Genomic DNA, 27,591 nt, shown 5'->3' with positions numbered 1-27,591 from the left:
CCGATGGATGTTCTCAGTTCTCAGCACCTCTCCAGGGCAGAGAGGACTAACCTGCTGACTCTGGGTTAAGTCTCCCCCTTTCAGGTCACCAGCTTCAGAGCTTCCTTATATACTCGGGTGAGTCAGGTATGAGGTCCTCACGGGGATGGTATGTGGTCATTTCCCCAGAAATCCATCACTATTATTTCACAGTCACACAAATACTTGGAATGTAGAATAAAAATGAGATCACTCCTAAGAGGAACAGAGGGGACTCATTCCCATATGGGGCCTTTCCTGATAGACATTCAGGGAGCACAGACAGGGGCGCCAGGTTTGGTTTTAAACAAGGAAGAGTAAGAAACAGAAGGAAAAGCAAGCCAGCGGCAGCCAGGCAATTTTAATAAGGGCGGGTGTGGCAGGAACGCTGATGGGAGAGAACGAACATTCTCAGGTGGGAAAGAAGAAAGCTGTGATTTGTACGAAGGGAAAAGAAAGCTAACCTGATAGTTCAGGGCTGAAGAGAAATCCTTTCGTTCAAAAGCCTCCAACATCTGGTTTGTCTTTTTTCCCAGGTAGTTATAGGTACTGGAAAGAAAACAGCACATCCTGTAGGATCCGTAGCTCAGCAGGAAGGTCCCGCTCTTCAAACCCCTCTGATGCTTAAAAGGCAAAAATAGACCAGGGTTCCTTGAAGCCTATTTTCAGGCCCTATTCTTTTAAAGGATTAGGTGTCTTCCGTTCTGAGTTTTCCAGCAACACTAAGCAGTGCAGAGGAGGCAGGGGACACCAGAGGGAATGAAGAAAAGGGAGGGAAACAGAAAAAGTTCAGTTAGAAAAAAGAAAAAAATAAAGTGAAAGATGGAGATGTATTTGGTAAGGAGTGATTGAGGGCAACACCTGCCCCAGCGCACACATGCAGGCACAATGCTAGACAAAAGCTGTGGATCAAATGTAGTATTTGAGGGGGGTCCTCAAAGCCCTATGCTGAGGAATTGGGTGAACGGAGCACCAGAGTAAAAGGGACAGATCCCAACAGTTTACCTAAGCTCTCTGTCAACTTGTATATTACTTAGAGACGAGTTTCTAATAATAATGTTGATACTGATAAAAATAATACAAGAGGCCATTTGTTGGCTATTATATTCCGGGTGCCTGATGAAGATCATGTCTAATCTTCTCAAAGCCTTGCGAGGTGGATGTGGTTTCTATTTTGCTGTGAAGAAACTATGTCTCAAAGAAGGGCTACAGAGCTGTTGAGAAGGCTCTCCACCTCTTCACCTGCCTTCTGTGATGCGTCAACAAAAATGAAGGTGAGAGTTAGTTATTTGATCTGATAAAATGTTCTTGATGACTTAAAAAAAAATCTCTAGTTCTACCAATGAGGCCAAATATCTTAGACTAATCACTGAGTTTTTAGAGAAATCAGCAAGGTAGAAGGTTCTAGAATTTCAGAACAGGGGTGTCTTCTTAGTTTCTAATGACTTTTCCTATAGTAAGGCAGGCTCAGAAAAGATTTTTATCTTGATGTACCAGGAAGAGAATATTGTTGGTACTTCATGTGTATAGCTCCTGGAGTCAACAGCAAGGATTCCCAGAACGTGAGGTTCACATCATCCTCTGGTAATAAAGTGGGGAAGAACGAAATGTAACAGTTCTGATAAGTCCCTTGTAGATGTGAGACACCCGAAGTCACAGTATGTCCATGAATGTCCGAAGGGTTTCAGAGGACTGTAATTCGAATCCCAGGGGTCTCAGGTGGCCAAAAAAAAGGGGGGGGGGACCTAACAGGTAAGAATCTCCTGGGTCAGCAGATCCAGGCTTTCCGGTTTCCTCAGTAGAAATGTCCTTCAGTGAGGACAGATGTTGCAGCCATCCTGGTTTGGTGAACAAGCCATTAAGATTATCCTGCTCAACTACTCTTCATCAAAGCCATGCTCACCAAGACATGTTATGAGTATTATTTTGCTTCCCCTGTATTTTTCCTACTGGGAGGAAATACAGTTTCAGTTAATGCAAATTTCAATCAGTCTGCTTGCAAGCACGTTTCTAATGAATTAGGTTAACGTGTGCAGTGGACATGCTAAATCGAATGCCCCTAAGCCTTCTGCTGAGTGGACATCAGATCACATGATTCTGCCTTCCTAGCTGCAGCTACCTGGACCTTACGTGGACACCTGACCCTGCACTGCTATCTAGTGACATCCTGAGATGCCCCACGTGGGCACCATGACTGGCCACGAGCGTGCGGACGTGGAGAGAGCCCACCTAGAGAGAAAGAGAGGGAAATACAGAGCTTCCAGAGGACCACAGATGGAGAAAGGTCTGCCTTGGCTGTTGAGAGCTTTGCAGTTTCAAGTTCTCATCTTCACTGCACTTCCTCAAGCTTTATGAAATTTCCCAGAATTTTAAAATAACTTACCTCCTTTCACATAGCTAGTTTAAGTGGGTTTCTGTTATTTGTAACCAAATAATTTCTGACAAAGAAGTCCTGTGCGTGCTTTCAGCCTGTGTGCTTCACCTCTAACTGCAACAGGTGCCTCTTAGAACAAAGACTGAGTTGCTAAGAAAACGCTACTTAATTCCCTTTCACTGAAAGAATGTGGCAAAGAAAGGCGCTCCTATTAGGAAAGGTGTACATGCAAGAAAGATAACTACTCAGGGGATGAATGCCTCTGGGCGGAGGGCATTTTACATTTATAACCATTGGGAAGAAATGTGTCCAGCTTACCTGCCCACTGCTCCAGTTGCTCCCATCACCAGAGCACTCAACAGTTGCTAATCAGAAACAAAGAGTATTTACTTTGATGAAAAATAAAAGAGATGCTACTAAATCAGCAGTCACATAAATTGTATGGGAGGGACACTAACCTGCTGGGATATGCCAGGGAGTGACTCACCTCGTCCACCCCAAAAAGGAATGCAAACTGTCGCTGGCGATTCTGATCGACACACTGCCCGAAGTCTAAGAGATCTGTGTCACTGAATTTCAGCCCTTGGAAGGTGGGGATCTTCTCCTGAATCCCATCCAACAACTCCTCAGCACGAACTGCTCGAAATAATGAATGTCTCATTCATCCGCACACCTCCAGGAAAGATCAGAGAACATCTCATCTGGCCCTACACTTCTGCATGGAGCTGCCAGGGGCTGTTCTCAGCCACAACCGACTGTCGACTGGATATAATCACTTGCCCTTGCCTCCCAGTGACTGTGTGCTTGTCAGATTACAGCCCTAAGTCTTCTGTTCCTTGAAGACAATAGGATAATATTGATAAAGCACAATTTCTTCTTTAAGACGTATTTTTATTGAAGTATAGTCCGCTCATGAAATTGTCATGAACTAACAATGTTGTGTCCATTTCTGGTGTACAGCATAATATTTCAGTCATATAGGAACATATATATGTATATTCATTTTCATATTCTTTTTCACCATAAGTTACTACAAGGTACTGAATAGAGTTCCCTGTGCTATACACTATAAACTTGTCGTTTATCTCTCTCATATATAGTAGTTAGTACCTGCAAATCTCAAACTCCCAATTTATCCCTTCCCACCCCATTTCCCCACTGGTAACCATAAGTTTGTTTTCTATATCTATGAGTCTGTTTCTGTTTTGTAAATAAGTTCGTTTGGCTTTTTTTTTTTTTTTTTAGATTCCACATAGGATTGATATCATATGGTATTTTTCTTTCTCTTTCTGGTTTAGTTCATAGAGAATGACATTCTTCAGGTCCATCCATGTTGTTGCAAATGGCATTATCTTATTATTTTTTATAGCTGAGTAGTATTCCATTGTATAAACATACCCACAGCTTCTTTATCCAGTCATCTGTTGATGGACATTTAGGTTGTTTCCATGTCTTGGCTCTTATAAACAGTACAAAGCACAATTTCTATTTTTTCTCTTAAGGAAGTTAGAAAGAAGTGGGAGTTTTAAAAATAACCTCCTAAGAAATTTCATCTAAGTGTAAGAATCTTCTGGCTGGAGAAGCACAGTAATGACAAGAGGTCAGAGTACCTCCCTATATGCCAGGCACTGAGTATACAGTGGGGCACAAGGTAGACACAGCCCTTGTCCTACAGGGGCTCAGAGGCTGTGTCTTCCTGCATGAGAAGGAGAGGTGTGTGTGACAGACACCGGTGTCTGCTAGACGTGCCTAAGGGTCAACCTGTCTTTTATACTTAAATCTCCCACTGTAAGGTGGTGTCAATGATTGATGAGAGCTGACTTATTTTTGGCAAGAGTGACTTATATTGAGTAGTTGGAACCATCTGGTCAATATTCTATCGCTTTTGTGACATGGGGTGGGGTGGGGTGGGATGGAGTGAAGGTTTCTTAGTGAAACGGTACGATGTGAGGGGTGAAGGGCAAGACACATGGAAGGAAGCAGTACTTACTCTTTACCCCCGTCAAGGCAGGAATGTGATAGTAGTAAAACGGCAAAGCAGGGGCAGCGGCAGCCACCTCCTTTAGGAAATTAACCAGGATATCTGAAAGAAGAGTGGGAAAAGCCATGGTGCGAGCCAAAGTGAAACACCGGTTTTCCCCAGTGAAAAAATGAACCATCTAATGAAATGCAACCATCCTTTTCAGAAGCCAAAAATTCTTGACCACTCTCACCATCTCTCAGATTTCTACTGCAGTGTCTTTGCAATTCAGTTCCTTCAAAGTTTTATTTCCCTTTCTGCAGGAAGGCCAAAGTAACGGGACCACCTTCCTGTCACCCCTGCCGTACTAAAGTACTATTAAAAAAATGGTGCAAATCTTCCCACATTTTAAGAGAAGCTCATAAAATATTCTTACAAAAACCAGAAGCCCATCAGGCAGGCTAGGATCCTTGTCCTCTCACCCAGCAGGGTACGTGTGGTCAGTGAACAGCCAATGACTTTGAATTAGGATCAGAATAAGGTTGTAACTGAGGAAATTCGACAACAAAAAGATAACCAACATCTGCTCAAAATGGGAAGTCATAAAGGCAGTGGCACACCTCATAATAATTCAACCAGAGTTTGGTACTTTCCCCTTTTGGGGAGAAATTCAGATGTATCAGAGGAGAGTTCATTCTGGTTTACTAAGGAACTGGGGTTTCCTGCATCGTCCGATTTGAGCTTCTGCTGCGACGTTACTGCAGATGATAAATGAACACAGCAGAGCTGCTCACGATTTGGATGCCACTGGACAGTGGGAGAGAGAATCTTACGTACTTCATCTGAATACTGTGATGATGTATTCTGTCTGTGACAAATATTTCTGATAAAATTATTATGTATAATTTGTTATTTTTCCTTTGTCTTTTGGGAAAAGTACTTAGGCAAAAAATTCCAAAACCATGTGAAAAAAAACTTTAAAAATGTTCATTCTACATTTCCCAAATTTAACTATTTAAATTACTTACCTATATTAACAACTATTTTCTCTCTACCAGTAACAGGTGACATTTCATAATTCTGACCCATTATACATTTAGTTATGGATTTATTTAATCATGCATGCAGATAACACCTTGTCTGTTTTTAAACCTTTTAAAATTTGTATTTTATTTTTGATAATCAAAAGAATTCAAAAGACACAAATAGTTTCCACAGAGAAAACAATGATGATACTTTGGAAGACAATGAATGTTTCTGTGAAATGTCTTTTCAAATTCATTGCTTACTCAAACTTGAAAAGAACATGTAGTCTCAAAATGCCCATCACTACACTCCTCTTTCTTGAGAAAAATGGTCTCAAGCTTCGCCATGTGACTCTGACACTCTGCACAACTGACTGGACAGGAAGCGGACACCTGACCCAAACACAGGCACCTGTAGGTTGACCCGAGGCTTGGTGGGATGACCTGATCAGATTACTTGGCCAAAGAGCTTAAGTCCTTTCATTTAAGTCCCTTAATGGAGTCTTCTCTTTTTTGGATCCAGGGAGGCTGAATACTCCGGAGGACTACTGTACCATTGCAACTTCATGCCTCCAGTCCCCAAGCCTTTACTTTCATGACTTAGATACAACCATCTGGAATGAAGGCATAAAGAAGTGGACCATGTGAGGCACTATGCATTTAGAATCATCTACCTACCTTTGTTCCATGGCTTGAGAAAGAAAGGTGCGATGACAGCGATGCCATCAGCTCCTATTTTTGCGGCATGTTGGGCCTTTAAAAGAAGAAAGACCATTGGTCACAATTCTGACGTGTGTGGGTGTGGGGGCTCCTCAACACCAACAAGCAATTCTCAGACACCAGCTGGGTTCTTACAATTCAACTCAGCTCTGACACTGTGTGTCTGGAGACAGAGTCAGATTGCACAGGTTAAGGGCTCAGCCCCACAAGACTAGCCCCCTACCCTCACTTCAAATCCCAGGTTACCACCTGGGCTTCTGACCGATGGGCCACAGACTGAAGGTTCTAACGATGCCCTCCTTGGATGAATTAATTTGCTAGGGCAGCTCACTGAACTCAGAGAAGCATTTTAATTACTAGATCAATGTTGTTTTAAATTAAAGGATACAAGTCAGGAACAGCCAGATGGAAGAGATGCACAGGGCTAGGCATGGGGAAGGGGCACAAAGCGTCCCTGTCCTCTCCGGGTGCAGGTGCCCCACCCTCCCCATGTCTCCACAGGTTCACCAAACTGGAAGCTCACTGAAACCTGTCCTTTGGGGGTTTTGTGGAGGCTTCACTACACAGGCACGGTTGATTAAATCACTGGCCTTTGGTGACTGGTTCAAATTTCAGCCCCTCCCCTCCCTGGAGGAAGGGGGCTGGGACTGAAAGTCCCAACCCTCTAATGCACTTGGTTGGTATTCTTGACAACCAGCCACATCCTTAGGTGCTTTCCAAGTCACTTCATCAACATAACAAGAGGTATCTTTACTGTTCTCATCTCCAGAAATTCCAAGGGTTTCAGGAGCTCTGTGCCAGAAATGGGGCGAAGACCAAATACATATTTCTTGTTATAAATAACAGTAGCACAACCATCCTGAAGTAAGTGATTTGCTATGTTCACCGACAGCTTAGATTATTAGAAGTTAACAACAAACTCTTCAAACTTCTTTTCACTTGAGAGTGGAAAATTAGCCAAATTTAATGATAAACGTCATTACCAGGGAAACTCCAAGGCTGCAAAGCAGAGACCCCTGGCAGAGGTGAGCTGCGTTATTTAATCTTATTCTCTTCAGACTTCGTCAGTACAAAAAAACCTTGCTAAGAAGACATGAGCAGTTCATTTTGACAAATTATAACTATTAACAGAGAAACCTACAGATGTTATTTCTCTTCTAGCGTTCAGCCCACTGGATGACACCTTCTTTCTCTCCAAAGATATGATAATCATATTTTTAAATTTATATTACAGATTGGGAATGTGGTTGAGAAGGAAAAGATTATACACGTCATGGAAGATACACTGCAGTACTCTTCTGATGTTTTCTCAAATTCCCTCAGAAAAATTAAACATTTCCTCCCACTGGACCCTCGTAACATTTTTAAAATCTATTTCAAGCAGAGCACCTGAGCCTACCATGCTGTAAGACAGTTACGAGTAGGCACTGTTCTCCAACACGAGTGACCTCCCTGAGAGCAGAGGCCAGATCTTACTGACTCTTGTGTTCAGGTCAGTCATGGTGCTGAGCACACAGCAGGGACTCAGTAGACACTTGCTGAGCGTTCTGAAACATGCCCCGCTACCTAAAACGGGAAAATGGCTTTCCTCTGAGATACCACTTTAACTCACAGTGGTGTCTATATCTAATAGACATGATTAACTTTCGGCAGAATTAAAGTAGGAGAGTCAAAAAGAGACCGAGATATAGTCCAAAGACCAATCAAGACATTGGATACAATTTTACTAACACAGAACTGGAATGTGATGTATCTGAGTCATTTACTTTGCACCCTGCTTAGGACAAAGTGGAAGGGTAACCTTAGCTGAAAGTAAGGGGAAATAGCCCACTTTTGGAGACAGTTGATGGCAGTGGCCATTCAAGCATCATCCAATGGGGAGTTATGTCTAAGCAGATGCCATGACTACTGTCCCCTTGGCAAGAATTATCCCTACAGCAGGAAAGTACCTGTACACTGAGATTATCTTTACATTGTTCTAGTGTTCAGCCCAGTGGATGACACTGCCTTTCATGCCATGACATGACAATATTTAAAATTTAGATTACACATAGGAAAAGAAAGCAATTGAAAAGGGAAGAGAAAAAAAAGATTTCCTCCACTAGGCTACTTTAGTTGAAAGATCTATTATAAGAAAAACAAATCAAATGTAAAAAGAATAGACCAATGAAAATAGAGTACATGAAATTGAAAGTCTAACTGGAAAGCCTGACTAGCTCAGGTCTCTGGGCAAGAGCACCATCCTCTTCTGGTCCTGAGAAGACAGCACACAGCTCCTGCCACCCCTTTCTATATATTTCTCTTCTGTTTTCCTCCAGCTCCGGGGGAGCAGGAAGCACGTTGATGGAGAGGCATGAGCTCCCCCGTAACAGCAGCAGCGCCTGAGAGACAGTGTATCTCTGTAGCAGCTGCTCCCAGACCTCCCCCCACCCCCCCTAAGGCTGCAGCTGGGGTTGGGGGTGGAGAATCCAGGTCCCCGCTGCTGCTGTTCAAGTCTCTAGGGTTTGCCCCGTCGGCAGCAATTTATCCGCAGAATTTTATCACCTTTTTCTTGCTTGTCAAAATGTTTGTTAAAAGAGGAGAAATTACTTCAGAAAATATGGCCTTCATAAAAATATAAGCCGCTTGAAATGCTTTGCAATTGAAAAGTGTGTTTTTACTATAGCATGTCATTTTCTCGTAACAAATGATGCTGTAATGTGAGGGTTCATAAACCTTTCTAGCAATGTTTCTCTAGGAAATTCAAATCATTGAAAACTTTTCAAACAATTTTTTTCTCTAATGTATAAAAATAAAAAAGATGTTTTGTAAATTAAAATAAAAAAAAAATAAATCGTTTCCAAATGCTGACTCTAGGTTTAGTTTACTAAGCAACCATCTAGTATGTCTTCCTTTGCGGCTTGCCCAAGACTGCTGGATTGCAATTCTGTGAGTATACAGTACACATCCCATTTCTAAATTCAATCAATAGGAAACACAGTCAAACAAAACCCATCAAGAAGAAGCTGGGGCTAGATCAAGTCATTGTCTCTGGAGAATTAGAATATCTGAATTCTGGGGACATGGTTACGTGGACAAAGAACGTCACCTGCCATTTCAGTAAATAAAGCCTGTTTCAGCCGTAAGGCCATCGGCCACTGCAGCCGAGCCCATCAGTGCACTATGCTGAGGGGATTCAGGATGGAGAAAAGGAGGACACTGGCCCTGGGCAGTTAAGATGCAGATCCAAGGAATGGTGTCAGTAAGCCCAGACGCTGGCACCTTCCCATACACAGAAAAGCACTGAAATCGTTAACTTGATATGTGTTTTTATGATGAGCAGTAATCTTTTGCTTTTCAAATACATGTTTTTAAAATTTTGGGTTTTTCCCCCCATTAAAAATCTCCTGTACATCCTGGCTCCTCCCTTACCTCTTTGGTAGAGTCCCTTAGAGCTACCTGAGTGGCTGCATCCTAGGCTTACGTCCCCAGTAAGTCCTCTGGATAAAACATAATTCTCAGCTTTTAGGTTGCACATTGTTTTTTTTTTTTCTTTCCAGTCGACGGTTGACTGGCAGCAGTCCAGGCGATCACATCTTTGTACTTTCTTTCCTCGCCCAGTTCACAAAGGCCTCGAAACCACCACATCGTCTACTTTTCTGCTAGCAACTTTAACTCCTTCCTCCTTTTGCCAAAATTTTGCTCTACCTAACCCATTCATCTGTAAACCCAGAGCCGCCCAACTGCTGGCATCCTCGTTCCTCTGCTCTGGCTGAAGGGTGTACCTAGAAGAAAATTTCCAAACCTGTGTTGAGTGGTGGTGTGACAAATTTATGACTCACAACTTTAGTTGCTTTTTAGTATCACTGGGGCAATCCTTTAAAAAAAATTAATTAATTAGCTTTTAATTTATTTTTCAAAATTATGACTTAGAAAAACACAACAAAATTGACCATTTTAACCAGTTTTAAGTATACAGTTCAGTAGCATTAATAAGTACATTCATATTGTTGTGAAACAGCTCTCTAGTGCTTTTTCACTTTGCAAATCTGAAACTTGCAGGAGTTGCCAGCAGGAACTCCATTTTGTACTTTACGGCTCCATCCTGTTAAAACCGTGAACTGTACTGATCCTGCTGACTTTAAAAAAAAAAAAAGAACAAGAAGGGAAGAAGGGAAGAAGGAAAGAGAAAGAAAGAAAAGAAAGAAAGAAAGAAAGAAAAGGAAGCTATTTGCTGAGAAAGGCATCCCAGAGAACTGTGCAGACATGTGACTTTACTGATAATTAGTGAAACACACTTGGCAAGTCCATAAATTGTAACAGCAAAGAAAAAGAGAATACAGACCTTCCAATCCCAGCTCTTGGCAAACAATTTATGTAAACTAAGTGTACTTCCCTGTTTTCCTTTAAAAACTCCTGCCTTTTCTTTCCCAGAAGGGACACTGTTCTGGTTGCTGCTGGAATCTGTGCTGCCTGAATTGCAATTCTAAGACCCCAAATAAATGCGTTTCTTTGTTTTATAGTCTGCCTCTTTTTCTCAAATGACAAACTTTATACCCACTAAACAACCCTTCTTTCCCCCTCCCCCTAGTCTGTCATAACCACCACTTTTTATGAATTTGACTACTATACCTCATATAAGAGGAATCACATTTTATTGTAGCATGTGACAAGATGGATTTGCTTCCTTTTCAAGGCTGAGTAATATTCCATTGTGTGTATGTACCACCTTTTCTTTATCCATTCATCTGTCCATGGATGCTTGGGTGGCTTCCACCCCTTGGCTATTACAAGTAGTGCTCCTGTGAGCATGGGTGGGGACATGTCTCAGTTTTCTCTCCCGTTCTCCAGACAGCAATTCTCAATTTTTACCACTTCTCATGTCCAAACCCCATCTTCCATCTTCTTTGTGCCCAGCAGAGAGCCTTGTCTTTTACTTCCTAGAGAAAACTGAGGGTGGCTCAAGGTCTATTCCTTACCTGCAAACTAGGGAGCTCTAGACCCATCCTTATCTTGCCCCAAAGAAGAGGTGCCCATTCAACGCTCTGCTACAGCAGTTATCACCTTGGGCGACTCTCTTTATGGCTCTGTGCTTGCTTCTAGGGAGTGGACTCCCTGAGGTCCCACACCTTGTATTCTCCAGCTCAGCATCCAATATATGGCAAAAATGGTACTGATTTTAACCTCAGCATAAAAACGGAGGCCCCTCAAGTAGTCTCTCCCAGATGGACCTACATACGTACCAGTTCTTGTGACTCCTTCAAGCTCAAGGCTCCTACGTGAATTACTATCTGATCCAGCCTGCAAAAGAGAAAACACGGCTGCACCACCTGAAGTCTGCAGGAACACGGAAGGGCTGTGCCATCCTGGTTTGCGCTGGTTTAGCAGTTAGCTAATATCTGATTAATCTCAGTCTCAAGACTATTAAATTCTGCTATGGGCTGCTTAAAATTAACCTAGTCAGGGATTTAGAAAAAAATGTCCAGGGAATAAAATGTAAGGTTCAACCAAGCAATAGAATTTTGAAAGCAGTAACTGATTAACTGCTACTTGAGTACTTATTTTGACTATGAATTATTATAGATGCTGTATCTGATGGTGATGATGTGCATGAAGACAGGGATAAAACAGATGGTCTTCATTGGAGATGAAAATAAAGAGGTCCCCCAAAGAGTACAACCAGGAACCAGCTACATGAAAGAAAGGATTTACTGTTTAAAGTCTTTTCCCTATGTTGTAAGCCCTCAGAATTTGGCCACGAGTGAGGTTTTTTCTGACACCCCGATGCTCATCTTTGGAGGTGCTCCACATGGCCAGTCTAAGATGCCACACTTCGACTGGTCTTCTGAGGGTAGAATGAATAAAACTCAGCTGTGAGTCCAGTCATGCTGGCGAGTCTTCGAGGGACTCTGAGTGACACACATGACACCCTTATGGGATGGAGACACCACCTCCCCACTGGGGCCCAAGCATCGAGTCCTCCCATGATGCCTGCTTGACTTGTTATGTGTCAGGTACTATGGGCCCCAGCAGGAAGTGCTATGACCAGGTTTGCATCTGTGAAGAGGGACAGAGGACTTCTAAGAGGAGAAAAGGCGGCTGGCTGGCCTGCCTTACCCTCACCAGAGCTTCACTGCATGACCTCCTCGGACCTTTCATGCCCTGATCTCCTGCTTAGCTTAGAACAGTCATGCGTTCCCTCCTCCCCAACACCCCTGCTGGGTCTGTGGCTTCAGTACCCGCTTGTGATGTCCCAGTCCAGGAGGATGAGGCTCCCAAGAGCCTTCTCATAATCAGGACTTTCTTCCCTTTCCGATTCCCTGCAGAGGCTACGCCAAATTTCGACGGTTCTTCTCAAGCTCTAAATTCCGCCCAACCCCCTGTTCTTGGCAGATGACGCGAACGGTATTTTCACACCCAGACTCCCTCACTTCACCTCCTCTTCACCTCGGCGCTGGGCTATGTCATCTTCCAGGTGTTCCTCCCAGCTTCCTAGCTATCTCCTAAAGCTGCTCTGCCCATTTTTGGTTTTATTTCAAAGCCCTCGCCGAGACTCTCCATCAAAGGCACCAGTTCTCCACTCTTTAATCTCTTCTCCCCATAGGACTGTCTTCAGCACAGAAACGTGCTCAAGACTTCCCCACTTTAAGAGGAAGAAATTACCCTTCTTTTATTATTTTTTTGTGAGACAATTAGGTATTTATTTATTTATCTATCCATTTATTTATATATGTATTTTAATGGAGGTGCTGGGGATTGAACCCAAGACCTGTGGGTGCTGAGCATGCACTCTACCACTGGGCCATACCCTTCCCCCGCCAACCCTTCTTTTAATCTTGCTTCCCCCTCCCTACTCTACTTTTCCATCTCTCCTTCCCTTCACCAGGAAATTTCTTTCTGAGAATAAGCTGCCCTCCCTGACCCCGTCTCCACGTGTCTTCTAGACAATGGCCCTTCTGGCTCTGCTCTCTGAGGTCACGGGCCACTTCCTGCCTTCTCTATCCTCCACCTACTGACTCTCATAGCATCTAACAATCGCTGTAACCAATGTTCTCACGAACACAGCATCTGCTGCAAGTAATTACAGGGAATTCTTATATAAGACTTAGCTCTGTGTGTCAGGCACTGTTTGAATCCTCACCTCCACCTTATGACAGGTACTATTATTATTCCTGCTTTACAGGTGAAGCACAGGGCGTTTAAGACGTGCCTGAATTCACACAGCGGCTAAGAGGCAGAGCCAGGACCCAGCTCGGGCAGCCTGGCCCTAGATCTAGCCCCTGCTCTTAACCTTAGCCTCTGACCTCTCTGAAACCATCTTTCCTCTACTGACATGATTCTCTCTGCATCTCCCTCCCACCCTTCTGAGGGCCTCTGCTCTGCCCCTTCCCTATCCTCCCATTTCAGGTGCTTTTCTAAATGTTTATCCTTAGCGTTCCTCTTTCCTCACTCTGCCCATGGTCTTCAATCTGACTGAAAAGTAGCTGAAAACTGATGGATCACCAGAAAATGCTTCTGTGGACATGCATTCAAACTTGGCGCATAATATCAGGGTAACCAAGGTGGGTGTTCTTAAGCCGTTTAAGGATTCCCAAGGTGGGCGTGGGCTTTGCACTGGCCATCTCCGCTCCAGGCTCACTTGGGCCCTCCCTCCAATCTTCACCTCCACCTAAGGCACCATCAATCACTCCCTTCTCTGATCCCTGTTTACACTGTTTATCAAAGGACCAGTGTTAGTTTTCCTGCTCTGACATCTCCACCAGATGGTAAGCAACCCAAGGGCAGAGATCCTGTTTCGTGTCCCCAGTGCCAGCACAGTGCATGACATACAGTGTAACAGACGACAAGTAACACCTGGATGATCGATGTGCTTACTGAACTGATGCTCTCCTACCTGCTTTACCATGGCGCGAATGGGGCTTTATAACCAAAACCTATCACTGCACTGACGTTTAGGGGCTGCAGAAAGCTCCCCAAGACCACCAGAGGATGCACCATAAGGCCACGCAGAGCCACACGCACATAGAAGACCTGTGAGGGAGCAACTGGCTGCTATTAGCATCAGGACCCACCCTGAGAAGGGACGGAGTAAGAGCTGCCGAGCAGAAGGGCCAGGCGCTCAGGGGTCAGTCACCAGGGTGTCCCTGCTTATGCCCTCAGCCCAAGGGCAGGGAACCCGAGGGACTGGCCTGGTAGAAAGACCGGAGGCAGTCTGCAGTTGCCCGATGGGACCTCTGACAGCCAGGTGTGTCCTGCAGTCTGGCTGCCCTGCCACACAGAAGGGAAGGGCGCTCCTCTGCCTCAGCTCCTCTTCCTACAAGCTGACCTCGGGCCTGACTTGTGCCCGGAAGGCAGGGAGGCTGCGTCATCTGGGGAATGGCCACACTCTATGCAGCTCTTGCAGAGGAGGGTTTGTGTCCCGGTGGAGCCACTCACTTGTTCCTCCCTCTTGTCACCCACTCCTCCGCGACCCGGCAGCGCTCTGAGATGCTCAGGGACAGGCCTTCTCCGGTCGTGCCATTCACTGTTCCAAAGAGAGAGTCCATCAGTGGGACCCGCCCATACCTCTCGCTCCTCCAGCACCAGCGCGGGCGGTGCAGGGGCAGAAACCCTGCTCAGGAGGAAGTGACATGGAGAAACACCAGTGGATAGACTCCTGGAGGGGAAAATGCCATGTGTCCATTTTCACTCAGCCTGTCTTCCATCCTCACCTTGTCCAGAGGAGTGGGAAGGTTAAGAATGACTTGCAGTTATAAATCTGACATTGTTTTCAGTGACAAAGAGTAAGTGTTTTAAATGCAGAGAGAGATAACTGCCCATGTTTTAGGCAAATCTCCTTTGAACACACCAGTCAGTCCTGCATTTGGGCTTGAATGACAGGAAAGCCAGTACCATCCAGTCCTGGGATGTCAAGGTGGTCGTACGTGGGACTTACTTGGTGTATAGTACAGATCTAAAACAACCTCTATAGTTTGGTTACCAGCCTGGGTCCCTGGACTCTTAAATCAATGGAAATTGATAAGAGGCCAGACGAGAGAATTTCAGGCAAGGCTTCACTGAGACGCGTGCTGTAGCATGAGGGAGTGAGAGCAAGAAACTGGTGCCCTTGCTTGCTCCCCAAGGTGGGTGAGCTGGCTCCTTAACAGGGGTGACAACAGAGGTGGGTCTGTGGGTCAGGCAGGAGGCACAGCTTAGGTGGTCTGCCCACCCCCCTGATGGTGCCATGCACACGGATCACAGGCAGTGCCCTGCTTCTGCTCCTGGGACCTGAGAAGTGGGGCACTTGGCTCGTGGCCTTTTTGCATCTTACTGTTCACAACTGCCCCAGCTGCACACATGTGTAGTTTTTAGTCCCTTGTAGTTTCTTTGCATTCTGTTGCTCCAGGAGACATTCGTCCAGGTGCAAGCACTCCAATAAAGGGGCCAGCTCCCAGGTCTCAGTCTATCTCAGGTACACTACCAAATCAGATAATCTCTTCATTATCTTTATAGGTCTAAAATTGATAAGCCTAAAAATACACATGGCTTAGCTAGGCTCGATCATAACCTACGACACAATTAACGTTGTGACCTCCTAATTAGCAACTAGGTGACAACCACTGTCTAAGGGCTGAGAGATACGGAGAGAAATCTCTAAAAATGATTTACCAAAAATATTCTTCACTCCTTGTTCTTCCACAAGATAATCCACATACTGACCAATGACTGAAAAGTTGATTTCTCTGAAAGACAAAGGAAAAAAATTAGAAAACATGCATATTTATTCTTTTATAGATTATTATTCAGTCAATCCCCAAGTCTATAAACTGCTCTCTCTTGTTAAGAATTATTAAAATCTACCTAGCCAGTATGTGAAATTCTTAGCCTCCTCTGAGCAACGCCTGGGTTTTTTTCTTCTTCTGAGGCTGGTGATTTCTCTACTCAGCCATATAAGCCTCACTTACATGAGAAAAACACTATTAGTTATCGACAAAGGTTCTACACATAAACTTCATTACAAGTAATATTTAGAAAGTAGTTAAATAATCTTTTGCCCTTTGGGGGAGGAATGATGGCTGGGGGCATAATTAAATGAGAAGTTAACATTTTTCATGTGGTGAGAAGCAATCATTTCTTAGGATCACAAAGCAGGAAAACTCGATCTTAACAATTTAAGAATTTATCACTTGACATTTGAGACAACAAATGAAGGCTTAAACCTAGTAATATGTGCTAGTTTTAAACTGAACAGGATTAACAGCTAGAAAGGAACTTTGCCATCACTTTGCCTTTCAAAGTGTGGTCTGTGGGTGCATCAGCATATGGGGGGGACTGGTTAGAAATGCAGGCCCCACGCAGGTCCCCCAGCCAGACTGCACTGCAGCGGGGCCCCCATGTGATCTGAATGCGCTTTGCAGTTTGAAGGGTACTGACCTTGTAAAGATCTGATGCTTAAGGCAATAAGGGCCCTTTTCCTTAAAATCACATTGAGTTTAAAAATCTAGAAACTGAGTCACAGACAAATCAGCTAAAGTGACATATTCCCAGGCAAAATACAGGTGGGGGGGATGGGGGATGGAGAATTAAAACACAAAGGAAAGCTGCGGGGCACGTGTGTGTTAAGTGTCCCAGAGCCCATGGCTGCCAAGAACACAGAGTACTAGCTGGCTGCCATTTGATTCCTGTCAGTGGAGCCAGAGGATCCCCATTTAATTTTAACCTTATTAACATTCGTTTCATCTTCACTTACTGTAGTCCTTAAAAAAGCAAAAAGAAACAAAAATATCTGATGCATATAGAAAACAAAGACATCAAAGGGTATTTGTCAAAGGGAACAGAAACAAGAGATAAAAACAAAAGAGGCAAAGGCATCCACTGCCCATCACATGCAAAAGACAACTGGTCCAAGCGGCCACGAGGGAAGAAATATGCTTTAACGTAATTGAAAGGCCTGTAACAGGAACAGCTACCCCCCCCCACCCATGATGGCTCACGCCCCAGAGTCATAACGCTGCCTCTCCCTGCCCCACCTGCTCCAATGCCAGATCCTGGCCTCTCAGTCTCATCGGGCAGAGGCTCCTGGAATGCATGACAGGAACACATTTAGGTTGTTCTTACTTAAAGATGGGGGAGGGTGTTGGTTGCCTAGACAGTCCATCTCAGGAACCCATTAGGTCAGCTTGACCTGCTCAGCTTCTTGAAATCTCTCCGCCTCCGACATTTCTGACCACTTGGAACCACAGCCTTACAGCACACTCACCCTCTGCTGCTTCCATCAGCTCCCCCTCTCTTGGGACAAGCTCTGAGATGCAGGAGCAATCAGCCGGGCTTTGTCTGTACGACACTAACTCTGGTGTTAAGCAATGATGTCCATCTACTTACGCAACCAGGAACCAGCCCTAGCAGACCCAGGGGACATCCCAAGCACAGACTGGAAACTGGAAATAGTCCCCAGGCCACAGCGTGTGTGGGAGTCCCCAATTCACACAGTGGCTCCTGCACACGTTCGCTGAAGTCTCGACACCTCCCAGTCCCACCCTGGCTGCGGGACTCAGACACCGAGAGCAGGCCTGGCCTTTGCTCCCAGGAGGAGCCGCAGAGCCTGGATGGCTGAGGCCTGGCGGGCCCTGTGTGCGCTTCCACACGCCGCCTTCTGTTTTCTCACTTGGAAAGGGAAGCTGGAGCTTGTATCTATGCCCAGCGGGCCTTAAGGAGAGAAACCGACTTAGTCCCTTAGCACGTATGTGAATATCCCCAAACTCAGCAAGGACCACCCCCCAACCAAGCGGGCCTCTATCGGCCAGTCCAGCACAAGTGCTCAGCACTGCACTTGGCTCCAGTCCAACGCTCAGTCATCACTGCGATTATTATTCCTCAGTAAAGCTCACATCGCTGTTATTACGAACATCATTCTGTACACCGTTGACGCCCGCCCTCCAGGCTACAGCGAGAATTTCCTGAAGGCAGGAACTGTGGCTTTCATACCGTCAACCCCCCTCGCCGGCACCTGGCACAGCGCAGGTGCTCAGCAAAGGCTAGAGAAGGAGTCATGACGCAGGAACTTACAACGAAAACGAAAGACCCGTGGTCTCTGCCTTAAAAGCAGATTATCCCCACACTCGCAGGCTGCACCTACATTTCACTGCCGCATTAACTATCGCAGTAACGGAGATAACGTATATAAACAGCTAAAATGTGGAGGAAAAGACGACGAAGGCTGTGACTGGTGAGAAAGTGCGAAGACTGATTATTCCAATTAGGGAGGCAGGGAAGGGCACTCCAAGGAGGGGGTGGGCCTGGAATACTAAACAGGATAAATCCTGTGACCATCCTCCCCCCCCCCCCCCAACTGTGCTGAGAGCTGCATTTGTCTGGCCCTATTCCCATGTCCTCCTCCTCCTAGGGGGCTGGCCGCACCCTCGGGCAGATCGAGGCCAGCATGTGGAACCCCCAGTTCCTTCTCTTTCTTCAGTGAACTCCGCACAATTTTATGGCTTCAGTGGGTAGTGCTTTCTCCGCACTCACCCCCTCCCCCCTCTCATTTGGGGCCTTGCTGGATGACAGCTGTGACAACTTCACTCAGGTGAGGGGTGCTAATGGGTGAGACACCATGTGTTCCCTCAGGACAGCACAGCCTGCTGCTCCTCACAACATGCCCCGGCCTACAGGGGGGACACCAATGGCAGAACCTCTGGGGCAGTGGCAGAGTCACCCCAAAATGTCCGGAATTCCGGAACTACCAAACCCCCTTATAGAGGTCAGAGGTTGAGAAGGGATGTCTCCTAAATGTGTTCCGTTTGACTTTCACAATGTTAAAATCTCTTCATCCACATTAAAAGAAAAAAAAAAAAAAAGACTTTATTTGAAAAGCCAGAAGCTCTAACAAGGCCAGGCCTAGATTTCTGTACAGCACCGGCTGGCTGGGAGGAGCAGAGGCTGCCCCCTTTGGAAGCACAGGAGCCCCCGAGGTCACCTCGGGGATTTCGGATCCCTGCCTGACTGCCGGTGTGAGTTTGCAGCCCTTGGCAGAGATGCTCAGGGGCTCCAGTCACAAGTGAGCCCAGGGCAATCACCCAGAGCTGTTGCCGTATTTGTCACGGAGGCGCCCCAAACAGCAGGGCTAGGTGGCCACGGGGTGGTAATCCTCTCTGGGGGCTTCGCTCCCTTCCCTGTTCTCCTACCTTACTCCACCTCCCCAGGGGGTCTGGGTTTACGTGCAGTGTTCCGGGCACTGCACCGGTTATGGGGGGGGACAGTCACGAGAAGAGACTGGTTACTTACTCTTCTCCCTGCTGGCTGGCTGGCTGGGGCTCACCGCTCACAGAAGGTGACCAGCAGCACAAGCCAGTTCACTCGGGAGGGCTGGGCTGGCTTCCCACTGCCGCGTCTCTTCAGCTGAAGCACTTAACCTCTGTCATATTACAGAAGCTACACTGTTTATTTCAGAAAGTACACACAGTAAAAAGACAAAAAAACATCACTCAGGCTCTCCCTGGAGATGATTACTCTTCCAGATGTTTTTCTACTCAGAAATATACAATATAGGATTTTCTTAAATAAATAGTCATAGTGTACACAGTGTTGTCGTTTTTTTTTTTTCACTTAGCATTCCAAATTGGGTATCTTCCCACATCTTCAGATACTGTAACTCTACAGGCTACACAGTATTTCACCACATGCATGAACATAACTAGCTTAGCAAATCCTCTATTCTTGGACTTTAAGTTTACTTCCGAGCTACATAAGGGGAGGGAATGTTTATTAAATTATTTTTGCCAGAAACTGAGGCCCAGGGTAGGTGAACTGTGAAATTACGTGCACAGCACATCTCTTCTCTTAGGGTGTAAGGAGAATAGAATTTTCCTCAAGTGGCTTTTCACAGAAAGAGCCCTATTTCTATACATTTCTTCCCCTGGCACATGACACACAGAGAAAGACTTTTGCTTTATTTGAGAACACAGAGCCCACAGGACAGGCCCTCTTCATAACCGGCATGATCTGGCATGCGTAGCAGAAAATCTGACTTGCTACTTCTTTCCCTACTTTATATATATGCATATGTCCTTCAGCATTCCAAATCAGATGGGATGTATGTGTCCTTTTGGCAAAACAACTACTTGGCTACTTCCAACCTCTTTCGGCAGGGAAGCATGCAGGGACTCCACCTGCCCTGGAAACATCCTGTTCTGAAATCTGAATCATTCAGTCTCCCAACACGGCTACAAAGACAAAACTCCACACCACTCTGACTCCAGCAGGCCAGGCCCTTTCTGACTAGTTGGGGAACAGGTCTGTGGTTAGCAGAGGGTGTTGTGAAGATTCCCATGGTGAAGTCAAGGGCATTTGAGGGAGAAAAACACAACTTTTTTTTTTTTTTTTTGACATTTTGGCCAATCTGAAATGCACTTTCTGTTCTAATGACTGTGAACTTGCCCAAAGGAAAAAAAAGTGTCTTAAAACAACTAAGGAAAAGCAAGTCTTTGACTTTAATGTAGAAAAAGACACGAGTTGGTTGGGTAGAGACAGACCTTCCTTTCCAGCTACGTGGGTGGCTAGCGGGCGATTGTGTCAATCCTTAAACTCTTGGTTTTACCAGCTGCAGAAGCAGGTAACAGTGCTCTCCCAGAGGTGCTGTGATTGGGACATGTCCATTCAAATGCCCAGCATGACAACTGACACATGGATTGGTATTCAGCCAATCAATGCTTGCTTCCTTTCCTCATGAAATAACAAAATCGTTTGCTTGTAACAAAATTATTCAGTCACGAAATCACAAAATGTACCACACATTGCTAGATGCCGAAGACAGAAAGAGGAAGAAGATACATGCTCAGTCCTTGTGTGCTGCCTGGTTCCCAACAAATATCTGCATGTGGTCAAGCAGCTCAGAGTCTGCTGGGAGAGACAGGCATGTGGCAAACAGTTATTGTAAAAATCACCATAAAAAATGCTTCTGATGCAACGTGAAAAGGCAGCACAGGGAGCTACGACACCACAGGGGAAGGGCTCTATCAGTCCTTTTAGGGAAAATGGGTGAGAGTCACCAGAGGATGGTTTTGATGAATGAACAGACTTGTTCAGGTGGAGCAGAGAAAGGAAAGTGGTGGGAAAAAATGCTGAGGAAACAGAACGTGTAAAAGGAACAGAGGGAAGAAAGGGGTGGAGATGTTTGGGGAAACAGAAACATCGCAGGAAAGGCAGATTGTAGAGGACTTCCTATGTCATCCCAGACTCCGCGCTTGAACGTTTAGACCAGTTCATCTGGACTTCACTGCTAAAGAGCGATCCAGGGACAGTGTTAAAACGCAGGTCTGACCCAGCTGTATGTACTGGGGCCTGAGATCCTGCATTTCTATCAAGTTGCTATATGATGTTGGAGCTAATGGTTCATGAACCATGTGAGCAAGCAAGGCTTAGACAAAAGGGACTCAGGAGGGATTCTTAAAGAGTAAATCTAAGAAATGACTAGATTTATTTACAAGGAAGGTCACTGGGATACAGCGTGGAGGATGGATACCACCAGAGGATCGAGGACTCTCAGCCTTTGAACGGGTCTTAGAGATAATATGGTTGAACTCTGTCTCTTTACAAAATATGAGAGCACTTCCACAAAGTGACAAGACCTCCCCAGGGTCAGACAGCTGGGGGTCAAGAACCCCGACAGTCTAACTAAAATCTATTTCGCATGTTCTTTCTGCCAGCTTCCTCACTCCAGGACATCCACTTATATTCAGAGTTGAATTGTGAGTATTGCTTAGAATTAGGAAGGAAAAAGGAGACAGGAGATAGCACCTGTTCAGCCATCCTGGATTACGGAGGCCCTGGTTTACCCTAAGAGCCGGGTTAGGAAAGCTCCTACAGCGGCAGGTCATCAGGCAGAATTTCCAGGTATTAGAGCCCACATGACTCCTCTTTCTGTCCTGTCTTTTGCAAACATGTCAGAAGTGCAGATTCGCTTGTGGGCAAGTAGGTTAATGTCCGCCTGCGCCTGGTGCTCCAAACCTGCTTAACACCTAGAAAAGGAATGTTTGGGTTGGAGTAGGTGGTGGGGGGGAAAAGGCAACTAACATAACTCACATGCCTACTATGTGATAACACACATTTTAATTTAAGTTAAATTCTTACAAGGCCCTTATAAAAATACATTCTTATTTTTATTTCACACCTCAGGAAAGTGAGGATCCTAGAAGAGAAAAGAATTTGTGAAAGAAAAGGAAATAGCAGAATGGAGGCAACAGGGCAGAGGTAGCTGGGAAACAGAGAAGGATCTGGAAAAGCAGAGTCATTTTAGTTCTCTCTAGTATGTGGGTCCTGGTGTCCCGGGAACACAGAGGAATAGAGAGTTAGAACACACTGTCACTTCGAGGCTCCCAGATGAACAAACAAGACACTGAAGAAGCTCCTTCTAGGCTAAGAGTGGTCTGGTGAAAAAGGTTAAAGTAACATCAACCAGATGTGGTGTTTTGAGGTTGCAAACAGGATCTTACTACATAAGAGGAAGTAGATCCTGTCTGTTCATGAAGTCACATGCCTTCTGTTTTATCTGCCCAGCAAGTGGCTGACACACTGAGAAAGAGCTGACTTCAGTCTTTCTCAGGACTTGTGGAAATGGAGAAGCAACAGAACCCCCCCCCCCAAAAAAAAACCCTGCCATTAACCACTGAGTAATGTGATATGTCCAGCTTTGAATGAGAATACTAAAAGTCACAAGAAATTTCATCTGCTTTAAAGGGGGTAGGGTCAAGGTTTACAGATTCAGCAACAGAAGACCAAAACCATAAAAGCCATTTAAAGGTATCTTAAATACCTCACCGTCCATTTACCCCGTCTTATGCCGCAATAGCGGTTCAAACTCATTGACCTAAGTGCATATGGACCCTGTGCTAAGCACTGCCACATGGATTAGCTCATTTTAACACTCATAACTCCCATGTAGATATAACTAAAATTACATTTTATAGGGGAAGAAAGGAGAAGCTTGAAGAAGCCAGGATTCTGACTGTTCCGGCAGACTGATTGCTCTAACAGGTGACATTTACTTTTAGAGCCTGAAGATGGATGCATTCCCGTCTCGTTAATGGCAACGTTCAGGGAGGAGCTGTGTCTTGCTCACGGACACCTGGGGCATGTGACCACATCTGATAGTTCCAGCAAAGGGACTACCATCATATTCATCTGGAAGTCAAAACACATGCTTGGTGGTGATTTCTCAGCTTTGCTTTGTGGAGCTACAGACACTGGGAGGAACTGGGAGGAACTGGGAGGAAGGCGAGCCTCGCCTCTTCCTGCACTGTTTGCAATGCAGAGACCCCGTCTCTGGCCTGGGGTCAGAGACAGTGCAGGGGATGACGGGCAGAAGCTGCCATTTGGCAACAGTACCACAGAGCGGCGGCGTCTAAGCCACGGCTACTGTGGAGAAACTCCGAGCACTGAGGCGGGGGGGAGAGCCCTTTGGTCTCGAACGATAGTTACCCGTGCTCAGTCATCGGCGTGATGGTCGCAGCAACAAGACCTTGAAGTCTTCTCTTCGGGGAGGCCATTGGGCTGCTGACAGAGTCTGGAAAACATACAACGTAACTCCTTTCCTTCTTCAAGGGATGCCAATTAATGACAAAACTCCCAGGCAAAGTCCATTCCTGGCTCAGAACTGTGAAAAATGCTTACAAGTACACAGACACAGAGCAAATGAGAAGAACGTACAATGTGAGCGCTGCATCCTCCAGAGGAGGAAACTAGTTTTTTAAAGGCAGGAGAGGAAGAGACAAGAAGAGAGCCGTGTTCAGGAAAATATCGGACAGGCTTCCCATTTTATCTACACAGATGACAGAGGAATGTCTGAGCATCCATGAGGCTGACGCTGTGACCGTCATACATCTTCACCTGGCCCTCCTGCATGCATCTCAACCCAAGACAGCCCCAAGTGAACCTGCCACCTTGTCCTCTAAACGAGTTCTTCCTTTGCTCCTTACAGTAGAGGGGTTAGAACGCCAGCTCCAGAGTCAGACTTCATGGGTCTGCATCCTGGCTCCACCACTTACCAGCTAGGTGACCCTGGGACTGTTATTTAACCTCTCTGTGCCTCAGTTTCCTCTTCTGTAAATGGGGATAATAGTAATCATAAATGAACTAGTTCTTGTAAAGTGATTAACAACAGTGCCAGGCACATGGTACATACAAGTTCAGTCCCCTCCGTGAAGTCTGGTCTGCTGACGACAGGACATTAGCAAGTATTATTCCTTTGTCAGCACCGTCTTTCCTGTCATCTCAGCTCCGTGGGTACCTCCTCCCCAACCCTCGCCACTCTTTTCTATTCAGGGACTAACTCATTCCAATTCTGTTATCTTTCCCTGCAATCCTTCTTCCTCCCTTACTGCTCCTCTCGTAACTCACCCTTTGTTACCTCTTATCTACACCAATGGACACAACCCCATGTCAAAGGGGCCCACTGGGGCTCAAGAAGGCTCAAGTGATGAGTCCAGAGAGCTAGGTTCTAAATTAAACAGTATGAGGCTGTTTGCCCTAGATTTCTATATTCTTGTGCTTTTAACTACATTTATTTCATATTTTGTCTTAGGATGGCCAAAAGCATCTGGCAGATCTCAAATTAAGTGCTCTTAAGTACAGTTTGATTGGTTAAAAAATACGGGACCTGGGATGGGAGTTGGGAATGAGCGTCCTCATCCCAAGGGTCCTCTCCTCCAATAGAGGCAGGCCACCAGACTAATCTCCCAGTAGCTCAGGCATTTCTGATCTTGCCTTCGCCCTGCTGAAAAATATGCCAATTAACTTCTTTCTGGCTTCCACAGTGTAAATACCAAATTCCCTGGTCTGGGTCTCAATATAGACCTCTCCACACCGAAAGTGCACTAGCTCAACTGGTCCCCGTCACCCTGTTGCTACCTACCTTGTCCTGTCTCGCCTGGGTCTCCCATCCAGAATGGTAGTATCTCCCACTACAGCCCCTTCAGTCTAGCAAACTTTTAAAACTCACTTTAAAAAGCAGAGAACATTCTCTGATGCCCTAACATCAAAGTGCAAGCAATTCAAGTTGCTTAAGTCAAATTCTCTTAAAACGGCAAAGTTAAAAAAAAAATTCTTTGGAGGAGGAAGAGAAAGATGTAGCTCTGGGCATGGAGAATCACTTGAGAGAGAAACACTTGGAAAAAAAGAAACAGAAACAGAGAAACTAAAAACAAAACTAAATGCAGAAATACAACCAATTTCTTGTCAAATGAAGGGACTGTATCAAATGCAATCGCTAAACTCTGTGGCTCAGCGGCTGATTCTAATCATTTTGAGAACAGGATCCTTAGGGACCGGCTCTGGCGCCTGGAGAGAATCCAGGGGAGTGGGTCCCTCTGCCCCGACCTTCGGGACACTCGTCGCGGGCCGGGAGGGTGTCGCCTTCCCACTTCCTCAGGCTCCACTTCCCGGCTCCTCTGCCTCGCTCCTCGCCTCCAGCCGTCGCCGTCTCCACGACCCCCCGTCCTGTCCCCCGCGCCCCTCTGTCCCAGTTCCCTGGCGGACAGCGCGTCTCTCCCCGTCCGTCCGTCCGCCCGCCCACCCATCCGCGCGCGCGGGCCGCGCTCACCCGAGACGCCGCCGGCCCGCCTCCGCCGCCCCGCTCCGCGCCGCGCCGTCCCCGCCGTGCGCCCCCCGCCCCCGCGCTGCGCGCTTTATCGCCGCGGCCGCGCACCACGTGCCCCCACGCGCCCGCCACGCCCCCGCCCCGGGACCCCGCGGCCGGCGCAGGCGGAGCTTAGTCTCCCCGCGGTGACTCCCGAGCGCCGCCTGGGCGCCCGGCCCGCTGCGAGCCTCCGACCTTGCTCCTGGGCGCCCCGGGGGCGCGCGCTTCCCCGCGCCGCCGTTCCGCTTGCCCTACAGCTCCCCTCTCCTTCGGCTCGGCCAGTCCTTCCGCCTCCTGGGCGCCTTGCCTTCTGTCCAGGGCCCTGCAACAGCAGGTATTCTGTGGTTCTGGGTTTTGAAATTTGGGCTGCTGTTCCAGAAACATGTTGGGAACACTGCCTGCCCATCGGGGATTCCATGCTCTTCGGTGCCGCCTCCCCAGCCCCGCTCTGTTAAAAAGAGACGAAAGGATATTAAAAGAGGATTCGTTACGGATGCAGCAGCTTTTCCGGCATATTCTGGAGAAAGATCGAAAGTTTTGAAAAGGAAAAGTATTTATAACCAAAATAGCTCTACTTGCAGGAAGGTCAAGAGTTTTATTTTCTAGTATCATGTGCTGTGTTAATAAATCAGAAACACAGACATAAACACGTTCTTGGCTTTCTTTTGGTAATGTGAATTAACCTCAATTTCCCATAAAAGACAATGGCTGATGCTTATTTCATTTAGAGAAAATAAAGTGCTTTCTGGTTTGTAAAGTGCTTTTAAATTCATTATCATAGTTCTTTCATTGGATACAGCACCTGAAGTTGATTCATTAATGCATTCATAAAACAATTCTACGTGATGGGTACTATTTTTAAAATTCCTGTTTTACAGATTAGGAAGCAGTCTTCCATTTTATAGATCAGAAACAGCAGTTTAAAGAGCTTAACTGATCTGCTAAAGGCCGAAGCAGTGAGTGAGTTAGCTGTGATTTAATTTCAAGTAGTCTGGGAGCTGATGCTTTTAACCAATATTCTGTGCTATCCTGTAAAAAGGGAAGGAACGACAGAGAAGTCCTAGTCACACCTGTTTTGTTATGTTAAAAATAATATTATATCCCAATGGGACAATGTTAGTATTCTTTCAAAGCCACATTTTCATTATGTGCAAAATTAAATACTCCCATACCCAAAAGGTATAGGCCATTAGGGTTAATATTGTCATTCAATAGGCCAATATTCTGAATGCATAAACTGTTCATATACATATGGTAGTACACAGCAATGCCTTATAATAATGTGTTAGGTTTGCTAAGAAGCAGATGCTAAAGTAGGATTCGATGTGGAGGAGATTTTTGGGAGGTGGGAGCAGGAGAAGGCAGGGAGAGCCTTTAGATTGTCATCGTGGGCTGATTCCTGCGGAAGGAGAGAAGGAAAGAAAGTGGCATCTTGTCAATGCTTTATCTGCATCTGCTGAGATGATCACTTTATAAAAATAATTTGTTTTTAGGCATAGTCAGTTTCCATATTGTGTCGATTTCTGGTGTACAGCACAGTGCTTCAGTCATACATGAATATACATATATTCATTTGATCCTATGGTTTTTATCCTTCATTTTGCTTTGTGATATATCACATTGATTGATTTGCAGATGTTCAACCATCCTTGCTTCCCTGGAATGAGTCCCACTTGCTCATGGCATATGATCCTTATATTATCGAATTTGATTTGCTAATATTTTGTTGAGGATTTTGGCATGTATGTTCATCAGAGGTATCAGCCTATAATTTCCTTTTTTTGTGTTGTCTTTGTCTGATTTGGATATCAGGGTGATGTTGGCCTCATAAAATGAGTTAGTAAGTATTCCCTTCTCTTCAAATTTTTGGAATAGTCTGAGAAGGATAGGTATTAATTACGTCTTTGAA

The 27,591-nt window shown here is 45.7% G+C and overlaps 1 protein-coding gene across 12 annotated transcripts in view; it reads right to left on the bottom strand.

Moving 5' to 3' along the window:
- The window catches only part of NPL (N-acetylneuraminate pyruvate lyase), a 31,970-nt gene extending 6,221 nt beyond the window's left edge, over positions 1-25,749 (bottom strand). For 6 of the 12 annotated variants that reach the window (XM_074349907.1, XM_074349908.1, XM_074349909.1 and 3 more), the window contains exons 1-10: positions 25,647-25,749; positions 23,528-23,612; positions 15,725-15,798; positions 14,513-14,600; positions 11,320-11,377; positions 6,056-6,131; positions 4,383-4,475; positions 2,880-3,028; positions 2,711-2,757; positions 483-567 (exon numbers count right to left, since the gene is read on the bottom strand). In XM_074349907.1, coding sequence (XP_074206008.1) covers positions 483-567; positions 2,711-2,757; positions 2,880-3,028; positions 4,383-4,475; positions 6,056-6,131; positions 11,320-11,377; positions 14,513-14,600; positions 15,725-15,798; positions 23,528-23,595 — 738 coding nt within the window. In that variant the 5' untranslated portion in view covers positions 23,596-23,612; positions 25,647-25,749. Of the gene's footprint in view, positions 1-50; positions 235-481; positions 568-2,710; positions 2,758-2,879; positions 3,029-4,382; positions 4,476-6,055; positions 6,132-11,319; positions 11,378-14,512; positions 14,601-15,724; positions 15,799-23,527; positions 23,613-25,646 lie in introns of those variants that run through there. The other 6 variants (XM_074349914.1, XM_074349913.1, XR_012501427.1 and 3 more) reach the window with 6 other exon arrangements.
- Between the last annotated feature and the right edge of the window lie 1,842 nt (positions 25,750-27,591).

Source organism: Camelus bactrianus, chromosome 21 (genome assembly GCF_048773025.1).
Source record: "Camelus bactrianus isolate YW-2024 breed Bactrian camel chromosome 21, ASM4877302v1, whole genome shotgun sequence".
Classification (NCBI taxonomy): Eukaryota; Metazoa; Chordata; class Mammalia; order Artiodactyla; family Camelidae; genus Camelus; species Camelus bactrianus.
This window is presented reverse-complemented; position numbering and strand designations above follow the sequence as displayed.